Here is a 17,759-nt window from a genome sequence, read left to right as displayed (position 1 = left end):
GCGCGGCGCCGGCGGCCGTACCCGGAAGTCATGGAGGTGAGCGGTGGGCGGCGCAGGTGGGAGGGTAGGGGAACGCCGAAAGAATAATGCGCTGGCCGTCAGACACTGAGCTTTTGTGAACCCACACTTCACAAATGCTGTGAATGATAAGATTGCAGCCTTTAAACGTTTATTTATTTGAAAATCGTTACGTAAATTATCTTTCAATTTAATCACAATGTTTTAATCATACAGCTCTCCCAGTAGTTATAGCTGTGTATAGTCTGTTCTTCAGATATAACTAGAGGCCCGGGCTCGGAATCGGTGCATCTGGGTGGTCCCTCAGGCGGCCTAAGCCCGCAGTGGGACATGCTTAGCGCTGCCCCTGTGGGAGCGCACTGACCACCAGGGAGCAGCTCCTGTGTTGAGCGTCTGCCCCCTGGTGGTCAGTGCATGTCATAGCAACCAGTCCTTCTGCTGGTCAGTCGAATTGCATATTAGCCTTTTATTATATAGGACTAGAGGCCTGATGCCCAAAATTCGTGCAAGAGTAGGCCTTCCTCCCCTCAGCTGTCAGCGCTGGCTTCCCTCGCAGCCCTGGCCTCATATGGGAGGATGTCTGGTCTAATTAGCATATTATGCTTTTATTATTATAGATATTCTTGGGTTAAGTGTATAGTTAGCACTCGTGTGCCTTTACTTCCCGTAAGGCAGTGTCTTTTATGTTCTATGTTTCAGATGTCGCAGGAGGATCCTGTTACCACATGCCTTTCTGCCCCGGTGTACCATCTGATCTGTGAACTCGGGCTTGAAGTCCGAGAACATCCTGCTATCAGTAGCATTGTGGCTGGGAACGGGGAAGTGTGCTGGAAGACAATCACCGACTGTGTGGTTGGTGCCGAGTCAGGTCTGCACTTTCTCTGCACCCCAAACATCCCTGGATACTTTTCATTTTAAATGTCTCGACCGCCAGTATTCCCCTTGCCTACCATTGCTTGCAGTGGTTCTCAACCTTCCTAACGCCGCGACCCTTTAATACAGTTCCTCATGTTGTGGTGACCCCCGACCGTAAAATTATTTTCGTTGCTACTTCATAACTGTAATTTTGCTACTGTTATGAATCATAATGTAAATATCTGATATGCAGGATGTATTTTCAGGGGTTGCAACCCACAGGTTGAGAACCACTGGAGAGGGTGTTATCATAAAGGCCTCACTCAAAAGATAAAAGGAATTGCTGTGAAAAGAGGGAATGAGGCCAAAGAAGCATCGAAGAGTTCAGGGGAAGCTGGGCCGAGAAACCTGTGTGTGAGAAGGGAGGTTGGGAGGCAGTGAGGGTGATGGTCTCAGCTCCAGGCCAGCAGTCCAGATGGAAGAGGGTAGAAAATACAAGTCATGAATTAGGTATGAAATGACCAGTACCATGTTACATAATTATTTTAGATGCCTTCCACCTGTTTTTGCACATTTTTTTGGAGCAGGGAGTTGGCCTGGAAATTTAACAATAGTTATAAAAATGACAAATAAATGTGCTCTGGCCCAGCAGTTCCATTCCAGGAATTTATAGGACTGGCACACTTACAGACAGCAAAGTGTGTGTCAGCAAGGGTTCTCCTGCAGTGTCGTTTGTAATAGCCAAGAAGAAAAAAGCACTGGAAACAGCCAGATGTCAGGCAGTAGGGATCGCTTCAGAAAATCATGAACAAGTCACAGTGGAACACTGCAGTGGGAAAAAGAATGAGGAGGCCTCTGTTGATGTTGTTTTTGTTGTTGTTTTTTTTTGGTCTTTTTTTGTATTATAAAAAATAATCTATTTCTATGAGAAAAGAGGCGTCTGTATATTTGGGAATCTTTTTCCGTTTCAAGCATTAAGAACACTTTTAATAAACTTTTTTTTTTTTTTGAGAATGGTTAAAAAAAAAAAAAAAGAATGAGGAGGCCTGGCTTTCTGACCACCGGAATCTCTTAGCTGTGTTGCTAAGTGAAAAAATGAGGATCATATATTTGCATTTGCTTTTATATGTGTAAATATTTCTAAATATACACAAGGAATTAATAACAGCAGCTGCTCTAGGAAGGAGAATTCAGTGGCCAGGAGGGAGACTTACCCTCTTATATTTTTTTTTATCATGAACCATGGGAATGTTCAAACTTCTAAAATATTTCATATTATAAATATGTTCTAAAATAATTAAGATCATTGGAAATCGCACAGTCTAATGTTAAGTAAAAAAGGAGTCAGTTTAAAGTATTATATATGCTGTATGAACCTGATTTTCTATAAACTTATATACAGGTAAAGAAATTGAAGAAAATATTTTTCTCCTGTTTGAAACTTTCTGTATTTTCCAAATTCTCTACCAATAGCATATTTTTATGTTATAATCAGATGAGCACCATATAACTTATTTCAAGGTAGGTGTATCTTTTTTGTAAGTTCAATTATAAACTGGATGTGGACTTTGTGGGAATTTTATAATTAGAGCACTTTTTCTCTGATGACTCAGATATTTTTCTCCCCATGATATAGGAGCAGAGGTGCTAACTTGTTTCTCATCCTTGAAGCCCAGGGTCTGGACTACCAGGGAAGCGTGAGGCTGCTGGGCCCTGTGTGTGAGGCTGTCCACATGCATTTCTCATCTCTGGCCAAGGGGCAGTTTGAAGTTCAGTATGCACCGTGGCTCCAGTGGACAAGTTCTCCAGAGGTTCGGCCTTTGCAAATTCCACTTAGAAACCCTGTTACTTGCTCATGTGAAAGGGGTCTCTCTGGAGGGCCCGGAGGGGAACTTGGGACTGTTATGCAGAGTCTCTGGGTCTGAGCTGAGAAGCACACCCTTTGACCAAGGGGAGTATGGAGGTGCAGCATCAGGATGGGGGTGGAGGGAGCTTGGTCTGTGGGTGCTGGTCCTGGACAGAGGCAAAGTGGGCCTCTGCAGAAGAGAGACAGCCCTGCTGGCGGAGCGAGGTCATCTGGAGACAGTGGCCCCGGCCTGCAGGGGTGCTGGCCTCGGTCCTGCTGAATCGGAGGGAGAGGGTCCTTCGAGGCCCAAACCTGGTTTCAGCTGCTTTGTTGGTTGGTGAAAACCAACGATGTCACGTGGCACAGTAAATGACCACAGCAGAGCAGTGCCTCTAGCAAGTCTACCTCTGAAACCCTGGAGTTTCCTCATTCAGTGTGAAAGGGTCATTCCTGCTCCCTTTGCAATAGCTCTCAGAAGCAGCAGGGTGAGCTGCTGTATGTTTATCTTAAGAACTAATCCAAATTGGAAATAAGATTTAGGTAGAAATATTTGACTTCTCGATGTACAGTCACACCACACTTCCTGTTTTCAATAAATATTAAACAAAGAAAGGACATTCAAAGAACTCCTTAGATATTACTTTTTTACTATTTAGAAGTTATATTTGTAGGAAATGTTTACCTATACCCCCCCAAAAAATCATTAAAATATGATCATCAAAATCTTTAGAGGTCTGACTCTTATGAACAGTATTGTTACTTGGAGAAATATTTCTTATTGAGCATAAATTCTAAAGCGTGTCTTATTCGAAACAGTTGTTTCCAGAAATATTTGATGCCTTGGAGAGTCGTGAGTCCCCTGCGATTGCTCTCAGCCTCATGAAGCTGACGGCCTGTCTGGAACGGGCCCTGGGTGATGTAAGTGTGAGAACGCTCATTGTCGGGCCGTTAAAGTACCTGAGTGAATGTTAAACTGCCCTGTGGGTGCCCTCAGGTTCCTTGATTTTAATTATCGCTCTCCTCTAAAGTGCAATTATTTGGTACAGAGTTTTAGTATGTTTTGGGTGATTATGACATTAAAACATGGGTGTCTTCAGTAATTGTCTGCCACCATTTGTCCAAGCAGTTGCCTTATGGGTGATTTTTCCCTGAATATCATTTGGCTCACTGGAATGCAGTTGCTACATGAATTTTGTTTGAATTTTAGGTGTTTTTACTGGTTGGGAAAGAATGCCCGTTTCTTTTAAGAGATCTGCTTGCCTCTGCGGAGCTTGCTCACGTCTTCGGGCGGTCTGTGGTAAGCTGGCCCCCACGGCCACAGAGGAGGCGCCACACACGGCAGTGAGCCTCCGCTGCACTTGTGCTCCTCAAAAATAGATGCTGATGGGATGTCGTCACCTCACAGGTGGAGGGACCTCAGAGCTTCCCACAGCCTCAGGTTCCCCTCAGCCGCCCGTCCTGTTCACACACAGGCCCCCGCCCGCGGCACACTGTGGCGCTTCCTGTGTGAGTTTATCTCGATGTCAGGCTGTTTGATGCCCAGCGCCGCCTGGGACAGGTCCCACCCTCGCCCTGCCCGGGGTCCCCTCTGCACGCTCCTCTCACCTGCACAGTGGGCCTCACAGCAGTGCCTTCCTCGTGGGCGGGTCTGAGGATGGGCGAGGCAGGTGCACGCAGTAACTGCTCAGTAATTGTAGGCTGTTTATTACCTCTGTGCCGACGACTGTGTACTAACTAGGGCTGTGGTGGGCAAACCGTGGCTCGCAAGCCACATGCGGCTCTTTGGCCCCTTGAGTGTAGCTCTTCCACAAAATACCACATGTGGGCGTGCACATACAGTGCGATTGAAACTTGGTGGCCACACTCAAGGGGCCAAAGAGCCGCATGTGGCTCGAGAGCCACAGTTTGCCAACCACTGAACTAGGGGAACTGCTGTTGGAAGGAAGGAAACGTGACTTGTTGCATCAGTGATTTATTAATGACCGCACTGCCCACCCCCTGCTGTCCTTCCCTGCCCAGATGGACGTCCTGACGGTCTTCGTGGGCTCTCCGCGCGGACTCAACCTGCGCAACGTCCTGTGGCACGGGTTCGCGTCCCCGCAGGAAGTTCCTCCAAAGTAGGTGCTGCAGAAGGGCCTCCCCTGTGGAGGGCACTGGGGGTTCACCCCTCTGTTGGGACAGGGAGGCCCGTCTCCCCAGGACTTGGAGGGGAAGCTGGGTGTTCGAGCGGAGCCCCTGCAGGGGTCCTCATGGTTTCAGCTCCTGTGTGTCTGAGGTTCTCTTGTTGCTCCCAGCCCATGTGGCACCACTTCATTCTGCTTTTTTAATTTTGAACTTTTTCTCCTGAAAGGAAAGCCTTTTATATGTACAGCTGAGGTCTCCGGCATCTCCCGCAGGTACTGTTCGATGCTGGTGCTGCTGACCGCGGGGCTGGGCCAGCTGCTGGAGGCTCACCTGCAGCAGACGGAGCGCACGGTGGCCCATCGGCCGCTCCTCACGCTCGCAGACTCAGAGGACTGGACCGTCTTCCCCGGCAAGTCCCGCGTCTCCCCTGAGTAGCATTAGGGAGGCTGTCATCCGGAGCCTCAGGGGTGAGCTCCAGGTGGGGCGTTCTCCAGGCCACGTGGCCGAGACAGTGCCACGAAGTCGTATGTGAAACGTCGCCACCTGGACCCGACCCTTCCCGCCGCGCCCGGGCTGCTGCGGGGAGTCTGTGGGTCCGTGTTGGTGACGGTTCAGTCTGTCCTCCAGAGGGACTGGCATGCATGTGGTGTCGGGCCATTTATGAGGCGCCTCCGCCGCCCACGCTCAGCTGTGCCTCTGGGCTCCACGCACTGTGCCCAGAGCCCTCGCGGTGGAACGGTCTTCACATCGTTTATCCTCACCGTGACTGAGCCATTTACCAAACTGTGGGGAGGGGGACCTGGGACCTTGAAAGAGCTTTCCACCTGTGCTTCTCCAAGCCCACTGCCCCTCACCGGCCGTCGCGGTACAAGGTCTGTGTCTGCCAGTGAGAATGTGACTCACGTGGCCCCACATCTCAGCCTTTTGTGCACGGACCCTTGCGTTAGTCCGGTGACTGCCAATAATACGGTACATACAAATGGCAAGACACTTTTTAGAGTGGTTTTAAGCTTATAAGAACACAGAGGGAGGTCCAGAGATTCCCCTCCACTCCGCCGCCCACCCACAGCCTCCCCCACATCAACACCCCCCAGACCGGACATGTGTCACCAAGGACGAACCTCCTCTACGTGTCATAAGCATCGAAGTTTGTTGCTTACCCAGCATTCACTCGGGGTTCCTGTATCTCGTGGAAGTTTATTTTCCTGGTCAGGTGGTCAGCTGGTCCTCCTTGAACTCCTCTGCAGAAGGTCACAGACTGCACCACTAACGAGACGCAGCGTCCGTGCCTGCTTCCGCCAAAGCCCCTGGGCCACCTGCCCCGCGCAGGGCAGGGCGGTCTTCCTCACCGGGGCCCCGTGCTACCCCGGCTGGGCTGCGGCTCACCCGCGTGAGGAGAAGAGCCGCCTCGTCCCCAAGGGCGTTCACAGCTTTTCAGTGACCTTGGTTGTGCTGAAACCTCTTGCTGTCTTGCAGCTGCTACTGACGAGGTACTTTGGGCATTGGAGGAAGCGATGAAGAAATCCTCTTTCGTCCTGAGGATCATGTTGCCATATTGGGAAGTCGCGTTGACCAAGTTCAAGACACACAGGTGATGGGAAGGTGGCACAAGGGTGGTTCTTGAGTCCAGGGGCCAGTCCTTCCTCAGCCCCTGCCTCCAGGCCCTGCTGTGGGGCTCCAGCCACGGGCGGGCAGCTGTCTGGAGAGGGGGCTCGCGGGAAACACCTTCCCGACCAGGAGAACGGGCTCCTCATCGCGTGTCAAGGATCATGGGACGGCGGGTGAAGATTATTGTTTTTTAGAATCAACTTGAAAAGTCATTGAGTTTTTACTATGAGTGAAGCCCTGTGTCCAGGGTTGGCGAACCAGGGAACAGGAAATCGGTGTCTCGGGCGCCGAGGAACGAGCTGGCGCTCTTACCTCAGGGGTCACCAGTCTTCACTCCTCCCGCGTTTCCCGGGACGGCCACTGGGAGACCGTGAGAGCCACTGATGTCCTGGGTCTGAGTACTTTCTAGAAAGGAAACGGGGAGGCTTTGGATGACACCTTCCACTGAGGCACTAAAAGTGGCCCATCAGGCGGTAAAGCCCCGAAGCAGTTGTGAAGGCCCGAGTCTAAGGAGACGGCTTCGGCCTCCCTTTGGACACAGCGTCCAGTCTGGACACTGCACCCTGGCTGGGGGGCCAGCCGTGCCCACCTCACAGCGGGCTGTGCTTTTCCTCCGTTTCGCAGGTTCGCCGACTGCGCCATGCTGCTGTTGACGCAGCTGGAGACGGGGCTGCGGGGCCTGTTCGCCAAGGTTAACGGGTGTCCCAGGAGGCTCCTGACGGCCGAGGTACGCGTGCGAGCGGCAGGCTTCTGCCGTGATCTTAACGCCTCATTCTGTTTGCAGTTCATGAACTTGTTAGCCAAGAGCTTTCCTCAGAAGACTCAGTGTCCTTTTCTGTGGCTTTCCATTATAATGTTTTATAGGATTTATGTTTATTTATGGTTGATTGTGGTAGTTCCATCGTATTTTAAAAGTAGTCTTTTAAATTCAGTGATGTCATAAAACTAGTTAGCACTCATTTCTCTCTGTAGCCGTAGTTACTGACATATCACTGTGGCCCACAAGTAGGTCCGTCGTCTGCAGCACGTGCTCTCTGTAAGGACCCTACTCCTCTTGGCCAGAACTCATCCCACCCCGCTGTGGGGGGCTCGGGTGGCAATGTGCCCAGTTAACTATTGAAAGATCCATGGATAAGGAAAGGGGGACCCTGAGTTATAGGGTGAGCAGCAGCGTCTGCCATGTCTTCTTTTCCAATTTCTTTCACTAGTTCATCTTCCTCTTTTTGCCCCTTTATGTCAACATTCCTCAAAATTCTCTTCTCAACCTTATCCTCTCCTTATATTTGCTCCTTGGGAGGTCTCACACAACACCATGCCTAAGGTTGTCACCTCTGTGGGGACAACAACTAGAAAACACTTGGAACCTCATGAAAACGGAAGCCAAACATATCACAGGCTGTCGATGCAGCCAAAGCAGCTACGAGGGCAATTCATAGCGTTAAGTTCCAGGGTTTCCAGGCATTGACTCTAACTCAGTTCTTTCATCTCCTGAGTTAGGTTGACACCTGTTTGCTGAATATCTTCATATGGGTTTTCCCCAGCATCTCAAACTTACTTTATTTTTAAAAAGCATATTTTTTCTCCTACAAATTCCTTATTCTTATCCTCTCAGTGGCTCTGGCCCCAAACCTTAGCACTGCCCTGTGCTTTGCCTGCACTTCATTCTCCACGGCCACTCGGTCCAGCACTGCCCATCGGTTCTTCTCGTGATGGATTTTGTGCCCCTCCTTTCTGCACTGAGGCCTCCCTGGTTCCTTGTCCCGCCCCCTGAGCTCCTCCCCCGTCCCATCTTCCTGCTGCTCTTCCTTCTCTTACCCATGCTCATGCTGCCACCCATTGTCTTCTAAACCAGTACATATCCCTGTGTCCTCTGTGGCCTCAAGTGCTCAACAGCCAGAGGCGTCCCCGTGCCGCGCACACAGGTCCCAGGCCTCTCAGCGGGTTCCTCCCAGCTGTTGTGCAGAGGAGCTGCGTGCCGCAGTGGAAGGCGGGATCAGAGCTGAGGTTCCTGCCCGGAGCCCGTGTCTGTAGACGGTGCTGGTCACACCAAGAAGTGTGGGAACCGGGCTGTTTGCGGGGAAATGTCCCGTTGTTCTTGCTTCATGCCGTCAGCAGAAGCACCCGTGTGGGCAGTGGGTTGTGACGCTGAGGGCCTGGAGGTGTTAGGAGGTTGAGCTGAACACCAGCACGGGCAGAGTTCCAGCGGCTGGGCGCCCTGGGGTCCCACGTGGCTGTCACGTGTGTGTCTTGTTCACAGTCTTCCCAAAGTGCTGCTGGGTGGAGGCGGATTTCAGACGAGGTTTTTGTGTTTGTTGGCATGTGAGACTCCTCCTGCTTTGAACAGTTCACCTGCTCGTATTTTGCTTTAATTATTTCCTTTTTTCCCTTTTCTGAAGGCGGCAGCTCTGTACACCACCTTTGATGAAGTAAGTGAACTTGAACTTACAAGGTATCTTGAAACAAACAAAACAATATGTTCTTTTAAAATCCAAAGTGAAAGATTAGCCATCATTCACTAGCTTACAGGAAAGCGTTGATCGTCGTATAAGCTAGAAACAGCCTTAGAGCTGAATATCGTCTTCAGGATGAGTTGGGGCCCAGCATTATTCACCAAGTCTCTAAAGTCGCAGAGACAAGGCCGGGAAATGCCAGGGACCAGCATCAAGCGCTGCAGTATTAGAGGCTCACACGTCAGTCACGGCTAGCGCTTGCTTGTTTTGCACATGAAACGCATCAGCTACTGCCATGAGCATGTAGTAGTCACTGAGGCGTGTCATCTGCAGAGTTGGGGGCGGGATTCTGAAGGAGGAAGTCCGGAATAGTGAAAGGCACAGTGAAATGTTTTTATCACTGGTGGAGTGTAGAGGCTTCTGTGTGCCTCCTGGGTGGACTCCGTACAGACCCCGAAGCGTGTGACACCACAGAGCAGCTCCGAGGAGACGGGAGTCACTCTGCCTTCGGATGACTTAGCTCCGGGAACTGGGGGAGGGGGTAAGAAGGAGCCTGCTCAGTGCGGAGTTTATCCCGTTAGTAACCGATGCGCTGTTACTGGGAGTGTATTTGGGGCCGTTAGTAACTGATTCGCTGTTACTGGGAGTGTATTTGGGGCCGTTAGTAACCGATTCGCTGTTGCTGGGTGTGTATTTGGGGCCCTTAGTAACCGATTCGCTGTTGCTGGGTGTGTATTTGGGGCCCTTAGTAACCGATTCGCTGTTGCTGGGTGTGTATTTGGGGCCCTTAGTAACCGATTCGCTGTTGCTGGGTGTGTATTTGGGGCCCTTAGTAACCGATTCGCTGTTGCTGGGTGTGTATTTGGGGCCGTGGGGACTGAACGAGACAGTGAAGTCAGGTCCATCCGTACAGGATTCGGGCCTCAGGATTGGCTCCTGCTTGGGCCCCATCGTCTTCGTGAGCCAAGTGACTCGTGAAGTAACTGGTGGACACGGAGCACACAAGCACACGTGTACACGTGAAGAGACAGAGACATACAGACACACACATATATAAGTAGACATAAACACACATGGGTACACACATAAAACACAGATACCCACATATATACAAATACACAAACACACATGCGCACATAAATACATGTGAACACACATATGTGTAGCCACACATAAACAACACACATACATGCACACAGATACACACCCTCACAGTTAGAAAGCTGCGTGTACTGAGGTCATTAAACGGGTTAAGAGAGGTTTTCCTGGCCCGGGAGCGGTTTCCTTGGAGACACCCTCACTTCATCTGATTGGCTTGGGGCTTATTTAACGATTAGCAGCAAAGGCACAGGGCAGGGTGCTTCGGCTCTGAAAGGCCCACGCGTGCCCGTGTACCAGCTGATTTGCTTGTTTTGGGCGTTTTAGATGTTGGCACAGCACCTGAGTGATGGCGAGATCAACCAGCTTCCTCTTGTCCTCGGGGAGCCTGCGATGGTAAGGCCTTTCTAGTCTGACGCTCTTGGTTCACGGGGGTGACCAGCACTTCTCTGACGTGGCACTGACCTTGGCCCGTGACGTGCGCAGAGAGAGCGCTGAGCCCTCCGCACGCTCCCTCGTCTCCGCAGCTTCGCGCAGCCTGCGGCTGCTGGTTGTTCAGGTTCCCTCTGGGGCCTGGAGTCAGCGGTTCCGGGCAGTGCGCTCCTACAGGGTGTCGGCGGGGCCTCTGCTGAGGATGCTGAGGAGCCTGTTGTCCGTCTCTTCCACAAGGAATTCCTCTGGGACTTCCTGAACCACCAGGAGGGGCCTCGCGTCAGAGATCACCTGAGCCACGGGGAGGTCAGCCTCCCTGCATTTCCCAAAGGACTGGCCGACCAGCTGCTCGCCTTCTCCCTGGTGCTGTTGCTGAGATTCGCTGATGAAGACCTCGCCTCAGAGTTTAAGGTAGTGGAGAGGGAAGGAGGCAGTCCGGTCACTGCCCTGCGGCTCGGAAAGGGTAGCGTTCATTTTTAAACGCCGTTCACTTCATCATCTCTTGCTTCCCTTACCTGGTTTACTGTGCGCCGCCATCAGAACACATAATTGTCCATTGATTACATGTATTGATGCTAATGTTTACATTTCTACTATATTCTATTTTTTAGGAAAATCTCTCAAATTTTCCAAATGTTTGGAATCTTTTCTTTCTTATTTCTGTCTGTGTTTGTTGCGTTGTGGACAAGCGTGGATGTGGCCTTTTAATCTATCACTGTCTTCACTTCTTCGAACATCATTTTGTTGGCAATGATGTGACTTCATCCCATGCTGTTCTGCAGAGAGCTCAGCTGCTACAGCTGAACGAATGAGACGGAGGGAAGTCACGAGGAATCGGGACGTATGGGGCTTAACATTCAATAGAACAAAACTGGCAGCCTAACCAAGCGTGTTTCCCACCAGGAAAAAGCAGCAGTTAAGGCGCTGGTCAGGCTGGCGGAAGGCTACAGCGCTCGCTTCCACCCGGTCGCGCTGATTAAAAAGCAGGTGAGCTGAGTGGCGGCCGTTTCGGGGCGGGGTGTGTGCGGCTGCTGCAGCGACCGGAAGCCTCAGGCTCGGGGCTGCCTCGTTGGGGCGGACTCCGGGTGGGCAGACCTGGCGCTCCAACCACAGTGGTCACTCAGATGCGAGGCCTCACGTGGTGGCTCAGGTGTGCGGCCTCTTTGTAAAATGTGCTGCATAACAAGGCACCACGTGCAGTGGTGTCCACAGTAGCCACTTCATTTCCTTACACTTTTCTTTTATCCTCCCCAACGGGGATCAAACCCACAGCCGAGTTAGTGCCCTGCCAGGAGTCAAACCCGTAACCTGTTGGTGTATGAGACGATGCTCCAACCAGCCGAGCAGCCCAGCCAGGGCCTCCTACACATTTGTGGGTCAGGTGTTTTGGATGGGCTGAGGGCTGGGTCCCGTCTGATATTGGAACCGGGTGCTGGCACTTGGCCACGGCCACTGGCTGAGGCCTTGTCTTCACCCAGAGCGCGTGGCCCACAGCACCAGGGCGAAGCACGCCGTCTGCCCCTCCCCCCGCCCCAGCCGGGGAAGTCACCCCATGGCCGGCCGCCCCGCAGGCTCCTGGGAACTGTGCCCATTAAGCAAGTCCGACTTGGAGGGACTGGCCCGTCCTGACCACAGTGCGTCGGAATTTCCGACAGCTCCACAGCCGCTCGGACATTGCTCCCACGGACCTGTCGTGTCTCCGGCCTTTCTGTATCATAATGAATAACCGACACCCACCACCTGGTTTTCAAACGTAACATCCGTAGCAGTTTTACACACAGGCTTCTAGAAGGTGATGGGCACACCTGCAGCAATTTCAAAACAAGGTTTTAAAATAGGTTTATTCTAGAGCACTGGTTCTCAACCTTGGCTGCACATTAGAATTACCTGGGAATCTTTAAAATCCTGATTTCTGGGCCCCATCCTCTGGAAATTGTTTCTTTGTTACTAATGTTGTGGCCCCACCCCATAACAAAGAAACAGAATTTCCGGAGGATGAGGCCCAGAATTCAGGATTTTAAAGATTCCCAGGTAATTCTAATGTGCAGCCAAGGTTGAGAACCGCTGCTCTAGACTAGAGCCTTATTGCAGAACCTTCAGAAGCTGGGGCCTTTTCCTCCCAGGTGCTGAGCTGTGAGGAGAGTGTCCGGTCGTGGCCTCTGCTGCCTTTGCCGGAGGACGCTGCGAGGGAAGCGGCCAGGTGAGCTCCATCCCGGGAGCATGCAGGCCTCACAGCAGTCGGGGAGCAGCTGGGCGGTGGGGCAGGAAATGCCCGGGAGGGACTGTGGGGCCTGGTGACGGGTGGAGTGGGGGGTGGAGAGGACGAAGGGTGATCGCCCAGCTCAGAGCTCAACTGTGGGTGGGTATGTGTGGAGACTGAGAACGTGGACAATCAGGAAGGGGGTCTGACTCTCAGGAGAGAAGTGGGAACACGGATTTTGGATTGTAGAGTCAGAGACAGATTCACATGAGTCAGCAAAGCATATTGCTTTTAGCATATTGTACCATTGACTTTTTTTAATCTTCTTCCAAGGATGGAAATATATATATAATTTATTTTAAAGAGAGACGTAGGGAAAAAGAGAGAAACATTGATGTGAGAGAGAAATATCAATTGGTTGTTTCCCATACACACTCCGACCGGGAATCGAACCCACAATTCTCCAGTGCACAGGACAGTGCTCTAACTGTTACTGGGAAACCCTGGTTGGGCTCCGGCTGCCTGTTGCTGTGCCCAATACCAAAGGCAGGGTGAATCATTTAAGGCATTTATTGAGAAGGCCTGCCAACCAAGAAGACAGGACACTTACAGGCATTCAAATCCTATCTTCCAGCAGGTGCAGGGGACAGGACTACAAAGGGGATGGGGCTGGGGGATGAACATCAGCTACTGTCATCAGGAGATGAGATGGTGTGGATGAGATGGTGTGGATGAGATGGTGTGGATGAGATGATGTGGATGAGATGATGTGGATGAGGTGGTGTGGATGAGATGGTGTGGATGACATGATGTGGATGAGATGATGTGGATGAGATGATGTGGATGAGATGGTGTGATGAGATGAAGTGGATGAGATGGTGTGGCTGAGATGATGTGATGATGTGGATGAGATGGTGTGGGTGAGATGGTGTGGATGAGATGATGTGGATGAGATGGTGTGGGTGAGATGGTGTGGATGAGATGATGTGGATGAGATGGTGTGGGTGAGATGGTGTGGATGAGATGATGTGGATGAGATGGTGTGGGTGAGATGGTGTGGATGAGATGATGTGGATGAGATGGTGTGGGTGAGATGGTGTGGATGAGATGATGTGGATGAGATGGTGTGGGTGAGATGGTGTGGATGAGATGATGTGGATGAGATGGTGTGGGTGAGATGGTGTGGATGAGATGATGTGGATGAGATGGTGTGGGTGAGATGGTGTGGATGAGATGATGTGGATGAGATGGTGTGGGTGAGATGGTGTGGATGAGATGATGTGGATGAGATGGTGTGGGTGAGATGGTGTGGATGAGATGATGTGGATGAGATGGTGTGGGTGAGATGGTGTGGATGAGATGATGTGGATGAGATGGTGTGGGTGAGATGGTGTGGATGAGATGATGTGGATGAGATGGTGTGGGTGAGATGGTGTGGATGAGATGATGTGGATGAGATGGTGTGGGTGAGATGGTGTGGATGAGATGATGTGGATGAGATGGTGTGGGTGAGATGGTGTGGATGAGATGATGTGGATGAGATGGTGTGGATGAGATGGTGTGGATGAGATGGTGTAGATGAGATGGTGTGGATGAGATGGTGTGGGTGGCATGGTGTGGATGAGATTATGTTGATGAGATGGTATAGATGAGATGGTGTGGATGAGATGATGTGGATGAGATGGTGTGATGAGATGGTGTGGACGAGATGGTGTGGATGAGATGATGTGGGTGAGATGATGTGGATGAGATGGTATGATGAGATGATGTGGACGAGATGGTGTGGACGAGATGGTGTGGACGAGATGGTGTGGATGAGATGCTGTGGATGAGATGGTGTGGATGAGATGGTGTGGATGAGATGGTGTGATGAGATAGTGTGGATGAGATGGTATGATGAAATGATGTGGATGAGATGATGTGGATGAGATGGTGTGGATGAGATGGTGTGATGGGATGATGTGGATGAGATGGTGTGGGTGAGATGGTGTGATGAAATGATGTGGATGAGATGGTGTGGATGAGATGGTGTGATGGGATGATGTGGATGAGATGGTGTGGGTGAGATGATGTGGATGAGATGGTGTGGATGAGATGGTATGATGAGATGATGCTTATCAGTTCTGCTTACTGGATTCACAGCTGAATCACTTCCTCAATCATATATGAGAAACTTAGCCCCCTATTCACATAAGTATATTTGTTCTAAGATTTAAAATAATATTATTATTTTTTAGATTATTTCAGGTGTTCTGCCTATCTCTACGTATAAAAGCCTAATATGCAAACTGTCCCCTTGGGAATTTGACTGGGAGTCCTGGAGTTTGATCGCTCACTATGATGTGTGTGACCACCAGGGGTCGGCGCGGAATGAAGGAAGGCTCCAGCCGGAAGGACCCAATCGGCCCTGATCATTGGGCCGGCCTAGGGACCCTATCTGTGCTCGAATTTCATGCACCGAGCCTCTAGTCAGATTATAAGCCCCCTTATCACAACCAGCCGAGCCCCGCCCCGGCCAGGGCACTGTGGACTTTTACCACAGCCTCTGATGGTGGCCTTTTCATTTATAGCTGAGGAAGCATTTTCAGATTAAGCACTTTTCTCAGTGAACCAGGTACATAAATGTTATTTTGCACAGGAGCTAGCCGGGCACCTGAATTACATCAGGTACAATTAAATGCCTTCTTTTTCCAGATTAGGTGGCAGTTCTGAAGCCAGTGCCTGCGAGCCTTTGATTATACAGATCATGTCTGACCTGTGCCACCACGTGCCTGGGCACCACTGCGCTTTCGGGGGCTTAGATAGCCTCCCTGTTGAGAGGTGAGTTTCCTCCCACACTCGTCAGATGTTGACATCAAGCCGGAGTCCGTAGCTCGGTGCTCTCGGCCTGGCTGGTCTGTGATGACAGCCCCAGGTGAGCCTGCGTGGCGGGAACCTGTGTGTGTAAGAGCAGACGCGAGCTGGCTGCTGCGGAACTCAGTGCAGCAGGCGGCATGGTGGCCCAGGAGGTCGGCGATGGCTGTGCCCACAGAGCCGTGCTCTGACCACAGGTGGCCCCGGCCGCTCCCGTACATCTGCAGCCTCCGTGTGCCGACCCTGTTCTGCCCCAGAGCCGTCCTGGAGGTGCTGACTGTGCTCCGCAGCATCAGCTCACGCTGCGCCCAGGTGTCCCAGCAGGTGGCGGCCTCCCTGGAGCGCAGAGGCCGGCAGTGGGCGGAGAAGTCACTGCGCTCCCGGCAAAGGCAGAATTTCCTGCGCATGGTGAGCAGGTGAGTGGCTGTGCCGTGTGCGTGTCGAGCAGGTGAGTGGCTCTTCTGTGTGCGTGGCGAGCAGGTGAGTGGCTGTGCCGTGTGCGTGTCGAGCAGGTGAGTGGCTCTTCTGTGTGCGTGGCGAGCAGGTGAGTGGCTGTGCCGTGTGCGTGGCGAGCAGGTGCGTGGCTGTGCCATGTGCGTGGCGAGCAGGTGCGTGGCTGTGCCGTGTGCGTGGCGAGCAGGTGCGTGGCTGTGCCATGTGCGTGGCGAGCAGGTGCGTGGCTGTGCCGTGTGCGTGGCGAGCAGGTGCGTGGCTGTGCCATGTGCGTGGCGAGCAGGTGCGTGGCTGTGCCGTGTGCGTGGCGAGCAGGTGCGTGGCTGTGCCATGTGCGTGGCGAGCAGGTGCGTGGCTGTGCCGTGTGCGTGGCGAGCAGGTGCGTGGCTGTGCCATGTGCGTGGCGAGCAGGTGCGTGGCTGTGCCGTGTGCGTGGCGAGCAGGTGCGTGGCTGTGCCATGTGCGTGGCGAGCAGGTGCGTGGCTGTGCCGTGTGCGTGGCGAGCAGGTGCGTGGCTGTGCCATGTGCGTGGCGAGCAGGTGCGTGGCTGTGCCGTGTGCGTGGCGAGCAGGTGCGTGGCTGTGCCATGTGCGTGGCGAGCAGGTGCGTGGCTGTGCCGTGTGCGTGGCGAGCAGGTGAGTGGCTCTGCCCGGTTCGAAGGAGCCTTGGGGCAGGAGTTACCTCTGGAAGCAGTTCTGGTTCTCACTTTGAGAGAAATACTGGTTTTTAGGGAAAGTTATGGAACACATGCTTGTGTGGTTGCAGCGCAGGGAAGACTGCCCGCCCGGGTGAGTGTGGATCGCAAGCAGCGGTGACGTGGAGCCGCGTTAGGGCTTCTTCCCGTGTCGCGTGTCCTGGCGTGTGCTGCTCCTCAGGGAGTTACCATTTGGGACAAATGCCGAGCACTGAGTCGAGGGGTGTCTAAAGCTTCCAGTTCCCACTGCTTCCGAAAACTGATGCCTAGTGTACGCTCTGAGCGGCCGCTTACAAAAGGATGCCTGCTCCCTCACGTCTTTCCCGAAGCAGAATATCTTTAAATCTCCTACCGGTTTAATGGGAAAGATGAAATCTCACTGTAGTTGGGATTTCTTTGAGTCCCAGAGACACAGACACCTTTTCATGCTTAAGCCTTTCCGTTGCTCTTCGTACGAGCACTGGCTGTCGGGCTGTAAGGAAGACGCTGACGGGTGCAGGGGAGGGTGCCCAGGAGGGTCCGGGGCAGGGCCAGGTCCTTCCTGTCCTCCCTGTCCAGAGAGCAGGCCCTGCTGGCTCAGAACTAGACAAGAGGGCGTGAGGAAGGGGGGCCTGGCGGCACGTGGCCAAGCTCCTCTTGAGGACTTCCGTGGCCCGGCCGTGACCCAGGGCCCTGTGGTTGGAGCAGCGTGGCTCAGGCCCTGTGGTGGGAGCAGTGTGGCCCAGGGCCCTGTGGTGGGAGCAGTGTGGCCCAGGGCTTTGTGGTGGGAGCAGCATGGCTCAGGCCTTGTGGTGGGGGCAGCGTGGCCCAGGGCTGGTCAGGTGAAACCTCATTTTCTCTATGAAGTTGAACACATTGTATTTAAGACTTTAATCTGCTTTGCTGTCCTCAGTGTGAAGCTGCTGGCCCCAGTGCTGTCCCTGGTTGTGCTGCTGGTGGCGCTGGAACTGGTCAGCGTTCACGGGGTCCAAGGAGAAGAGCCCTGCGGCCGAAGGCGGTACCTCAGGTGGGTGTCCTGCCCCAGGGCAGCCGCGTCGGCAGCTGTGGAGGCTCCACGCTGCGGTGGTTCCTGGGGGTTTGACGCCCGCCCTCTCCTGGCCTCGCTGTTCACGGGCTTAGGGGTCTGAG

The 17,759-nt window shown here is 52.6% G+C and overlaps 1 protein-coding gene across 5 annotated transcripts in view; it reads left to right on the top strand.

Moving 5' to 3' along the window:
• Positions 1–6: 6 nt before the first annotated feature.
• ERMARD (ER membrane-associated RNA degradation) overlaps positions 7–17,759 on the top strand; it is a 19,275-nt gene continuing 1,522 nt past the window's right edge. The window contains exons 1-17 of one of the 5 annotated variants that reach the window (XM_005857143.2): positions 7–36; positions 718–886; positions 2,545–2,684; positions 3,536–3,637; positions 3,927–4,016; positions 4,739–4,836; positions 5,116–5,252; positions 6,320–6,434; positions 7,076–7,178; positions 8,848–8,877; positions 10,327–10,395; positions 10,669–10,842; positions 11,335–11,418; positions 12,555–12,631; positions 15,326–15,451; positions 15,682–15,900; positions 17,524–17,637. In XM_005857143.2, coding sequence (XP_005857205.1) covers positions 31–36; positions 718–886; positions 2,545–2,684; positions 3,536–3,637; positions 3,927–4,016; positions 4,739–4,836; positions 5,116–5,252; positions 6,320–6,434; positions 7,076–7,178; positions 8,848–8,877; positions 10,327–10,395; positions 10,669–10,842; positions 11,335–11,418; positions 12,555–12,631; positions 15,326–15,451; positions 15,682–15,900; positions 17,524–17,637 — 1,853 coding nt within the window. In that variant the 5' untranslated portion in view covers positions 7–30. Of the gene's footprint in view, positions 37–717; positions 887–2,509; positions 2,685–3,535; positions 3,638–3,926; positions 4,017–4,738; positions 4,837–5,115; positions 5,253–6,319; positions 6,435–7,075; positions 7,179–8,847; positions 8,878–10,326; positions 10,396–10,668; positions 10,843–11,334; positions 11,419–12,554; positions 12,632–15,325; positions 15,452–15,681; positions 15,901–17,523; positions 17,638–17,759 lie in introns of those variants that run through there. The other 4 variants (XM_014542177.1, XM_005857146.2, XM_014542186.1 and 1 more) reach the window with 4 other exon arrangements.

Source organism: Myotis brandtii, unplaced genomic scaffold, assembly GCF_000412655.1.
Source record: "Myotis brandtii unplaced genomic scaffold, ASM41265v1 scaffold1077, whole genome shotgun sequence".
NCBI classification, from domain to species: Eukaryota; Metazoa; Chordata; class Mammalia; order Chiroptera; family Vespertilionidae; genus Myotis; species Myotis brandtii.
The sequence above is the reverse complement of the archived record's forward strand: the minus strand, read 5'-3'. Positions and strand labels throughout refer to the sequence as shown.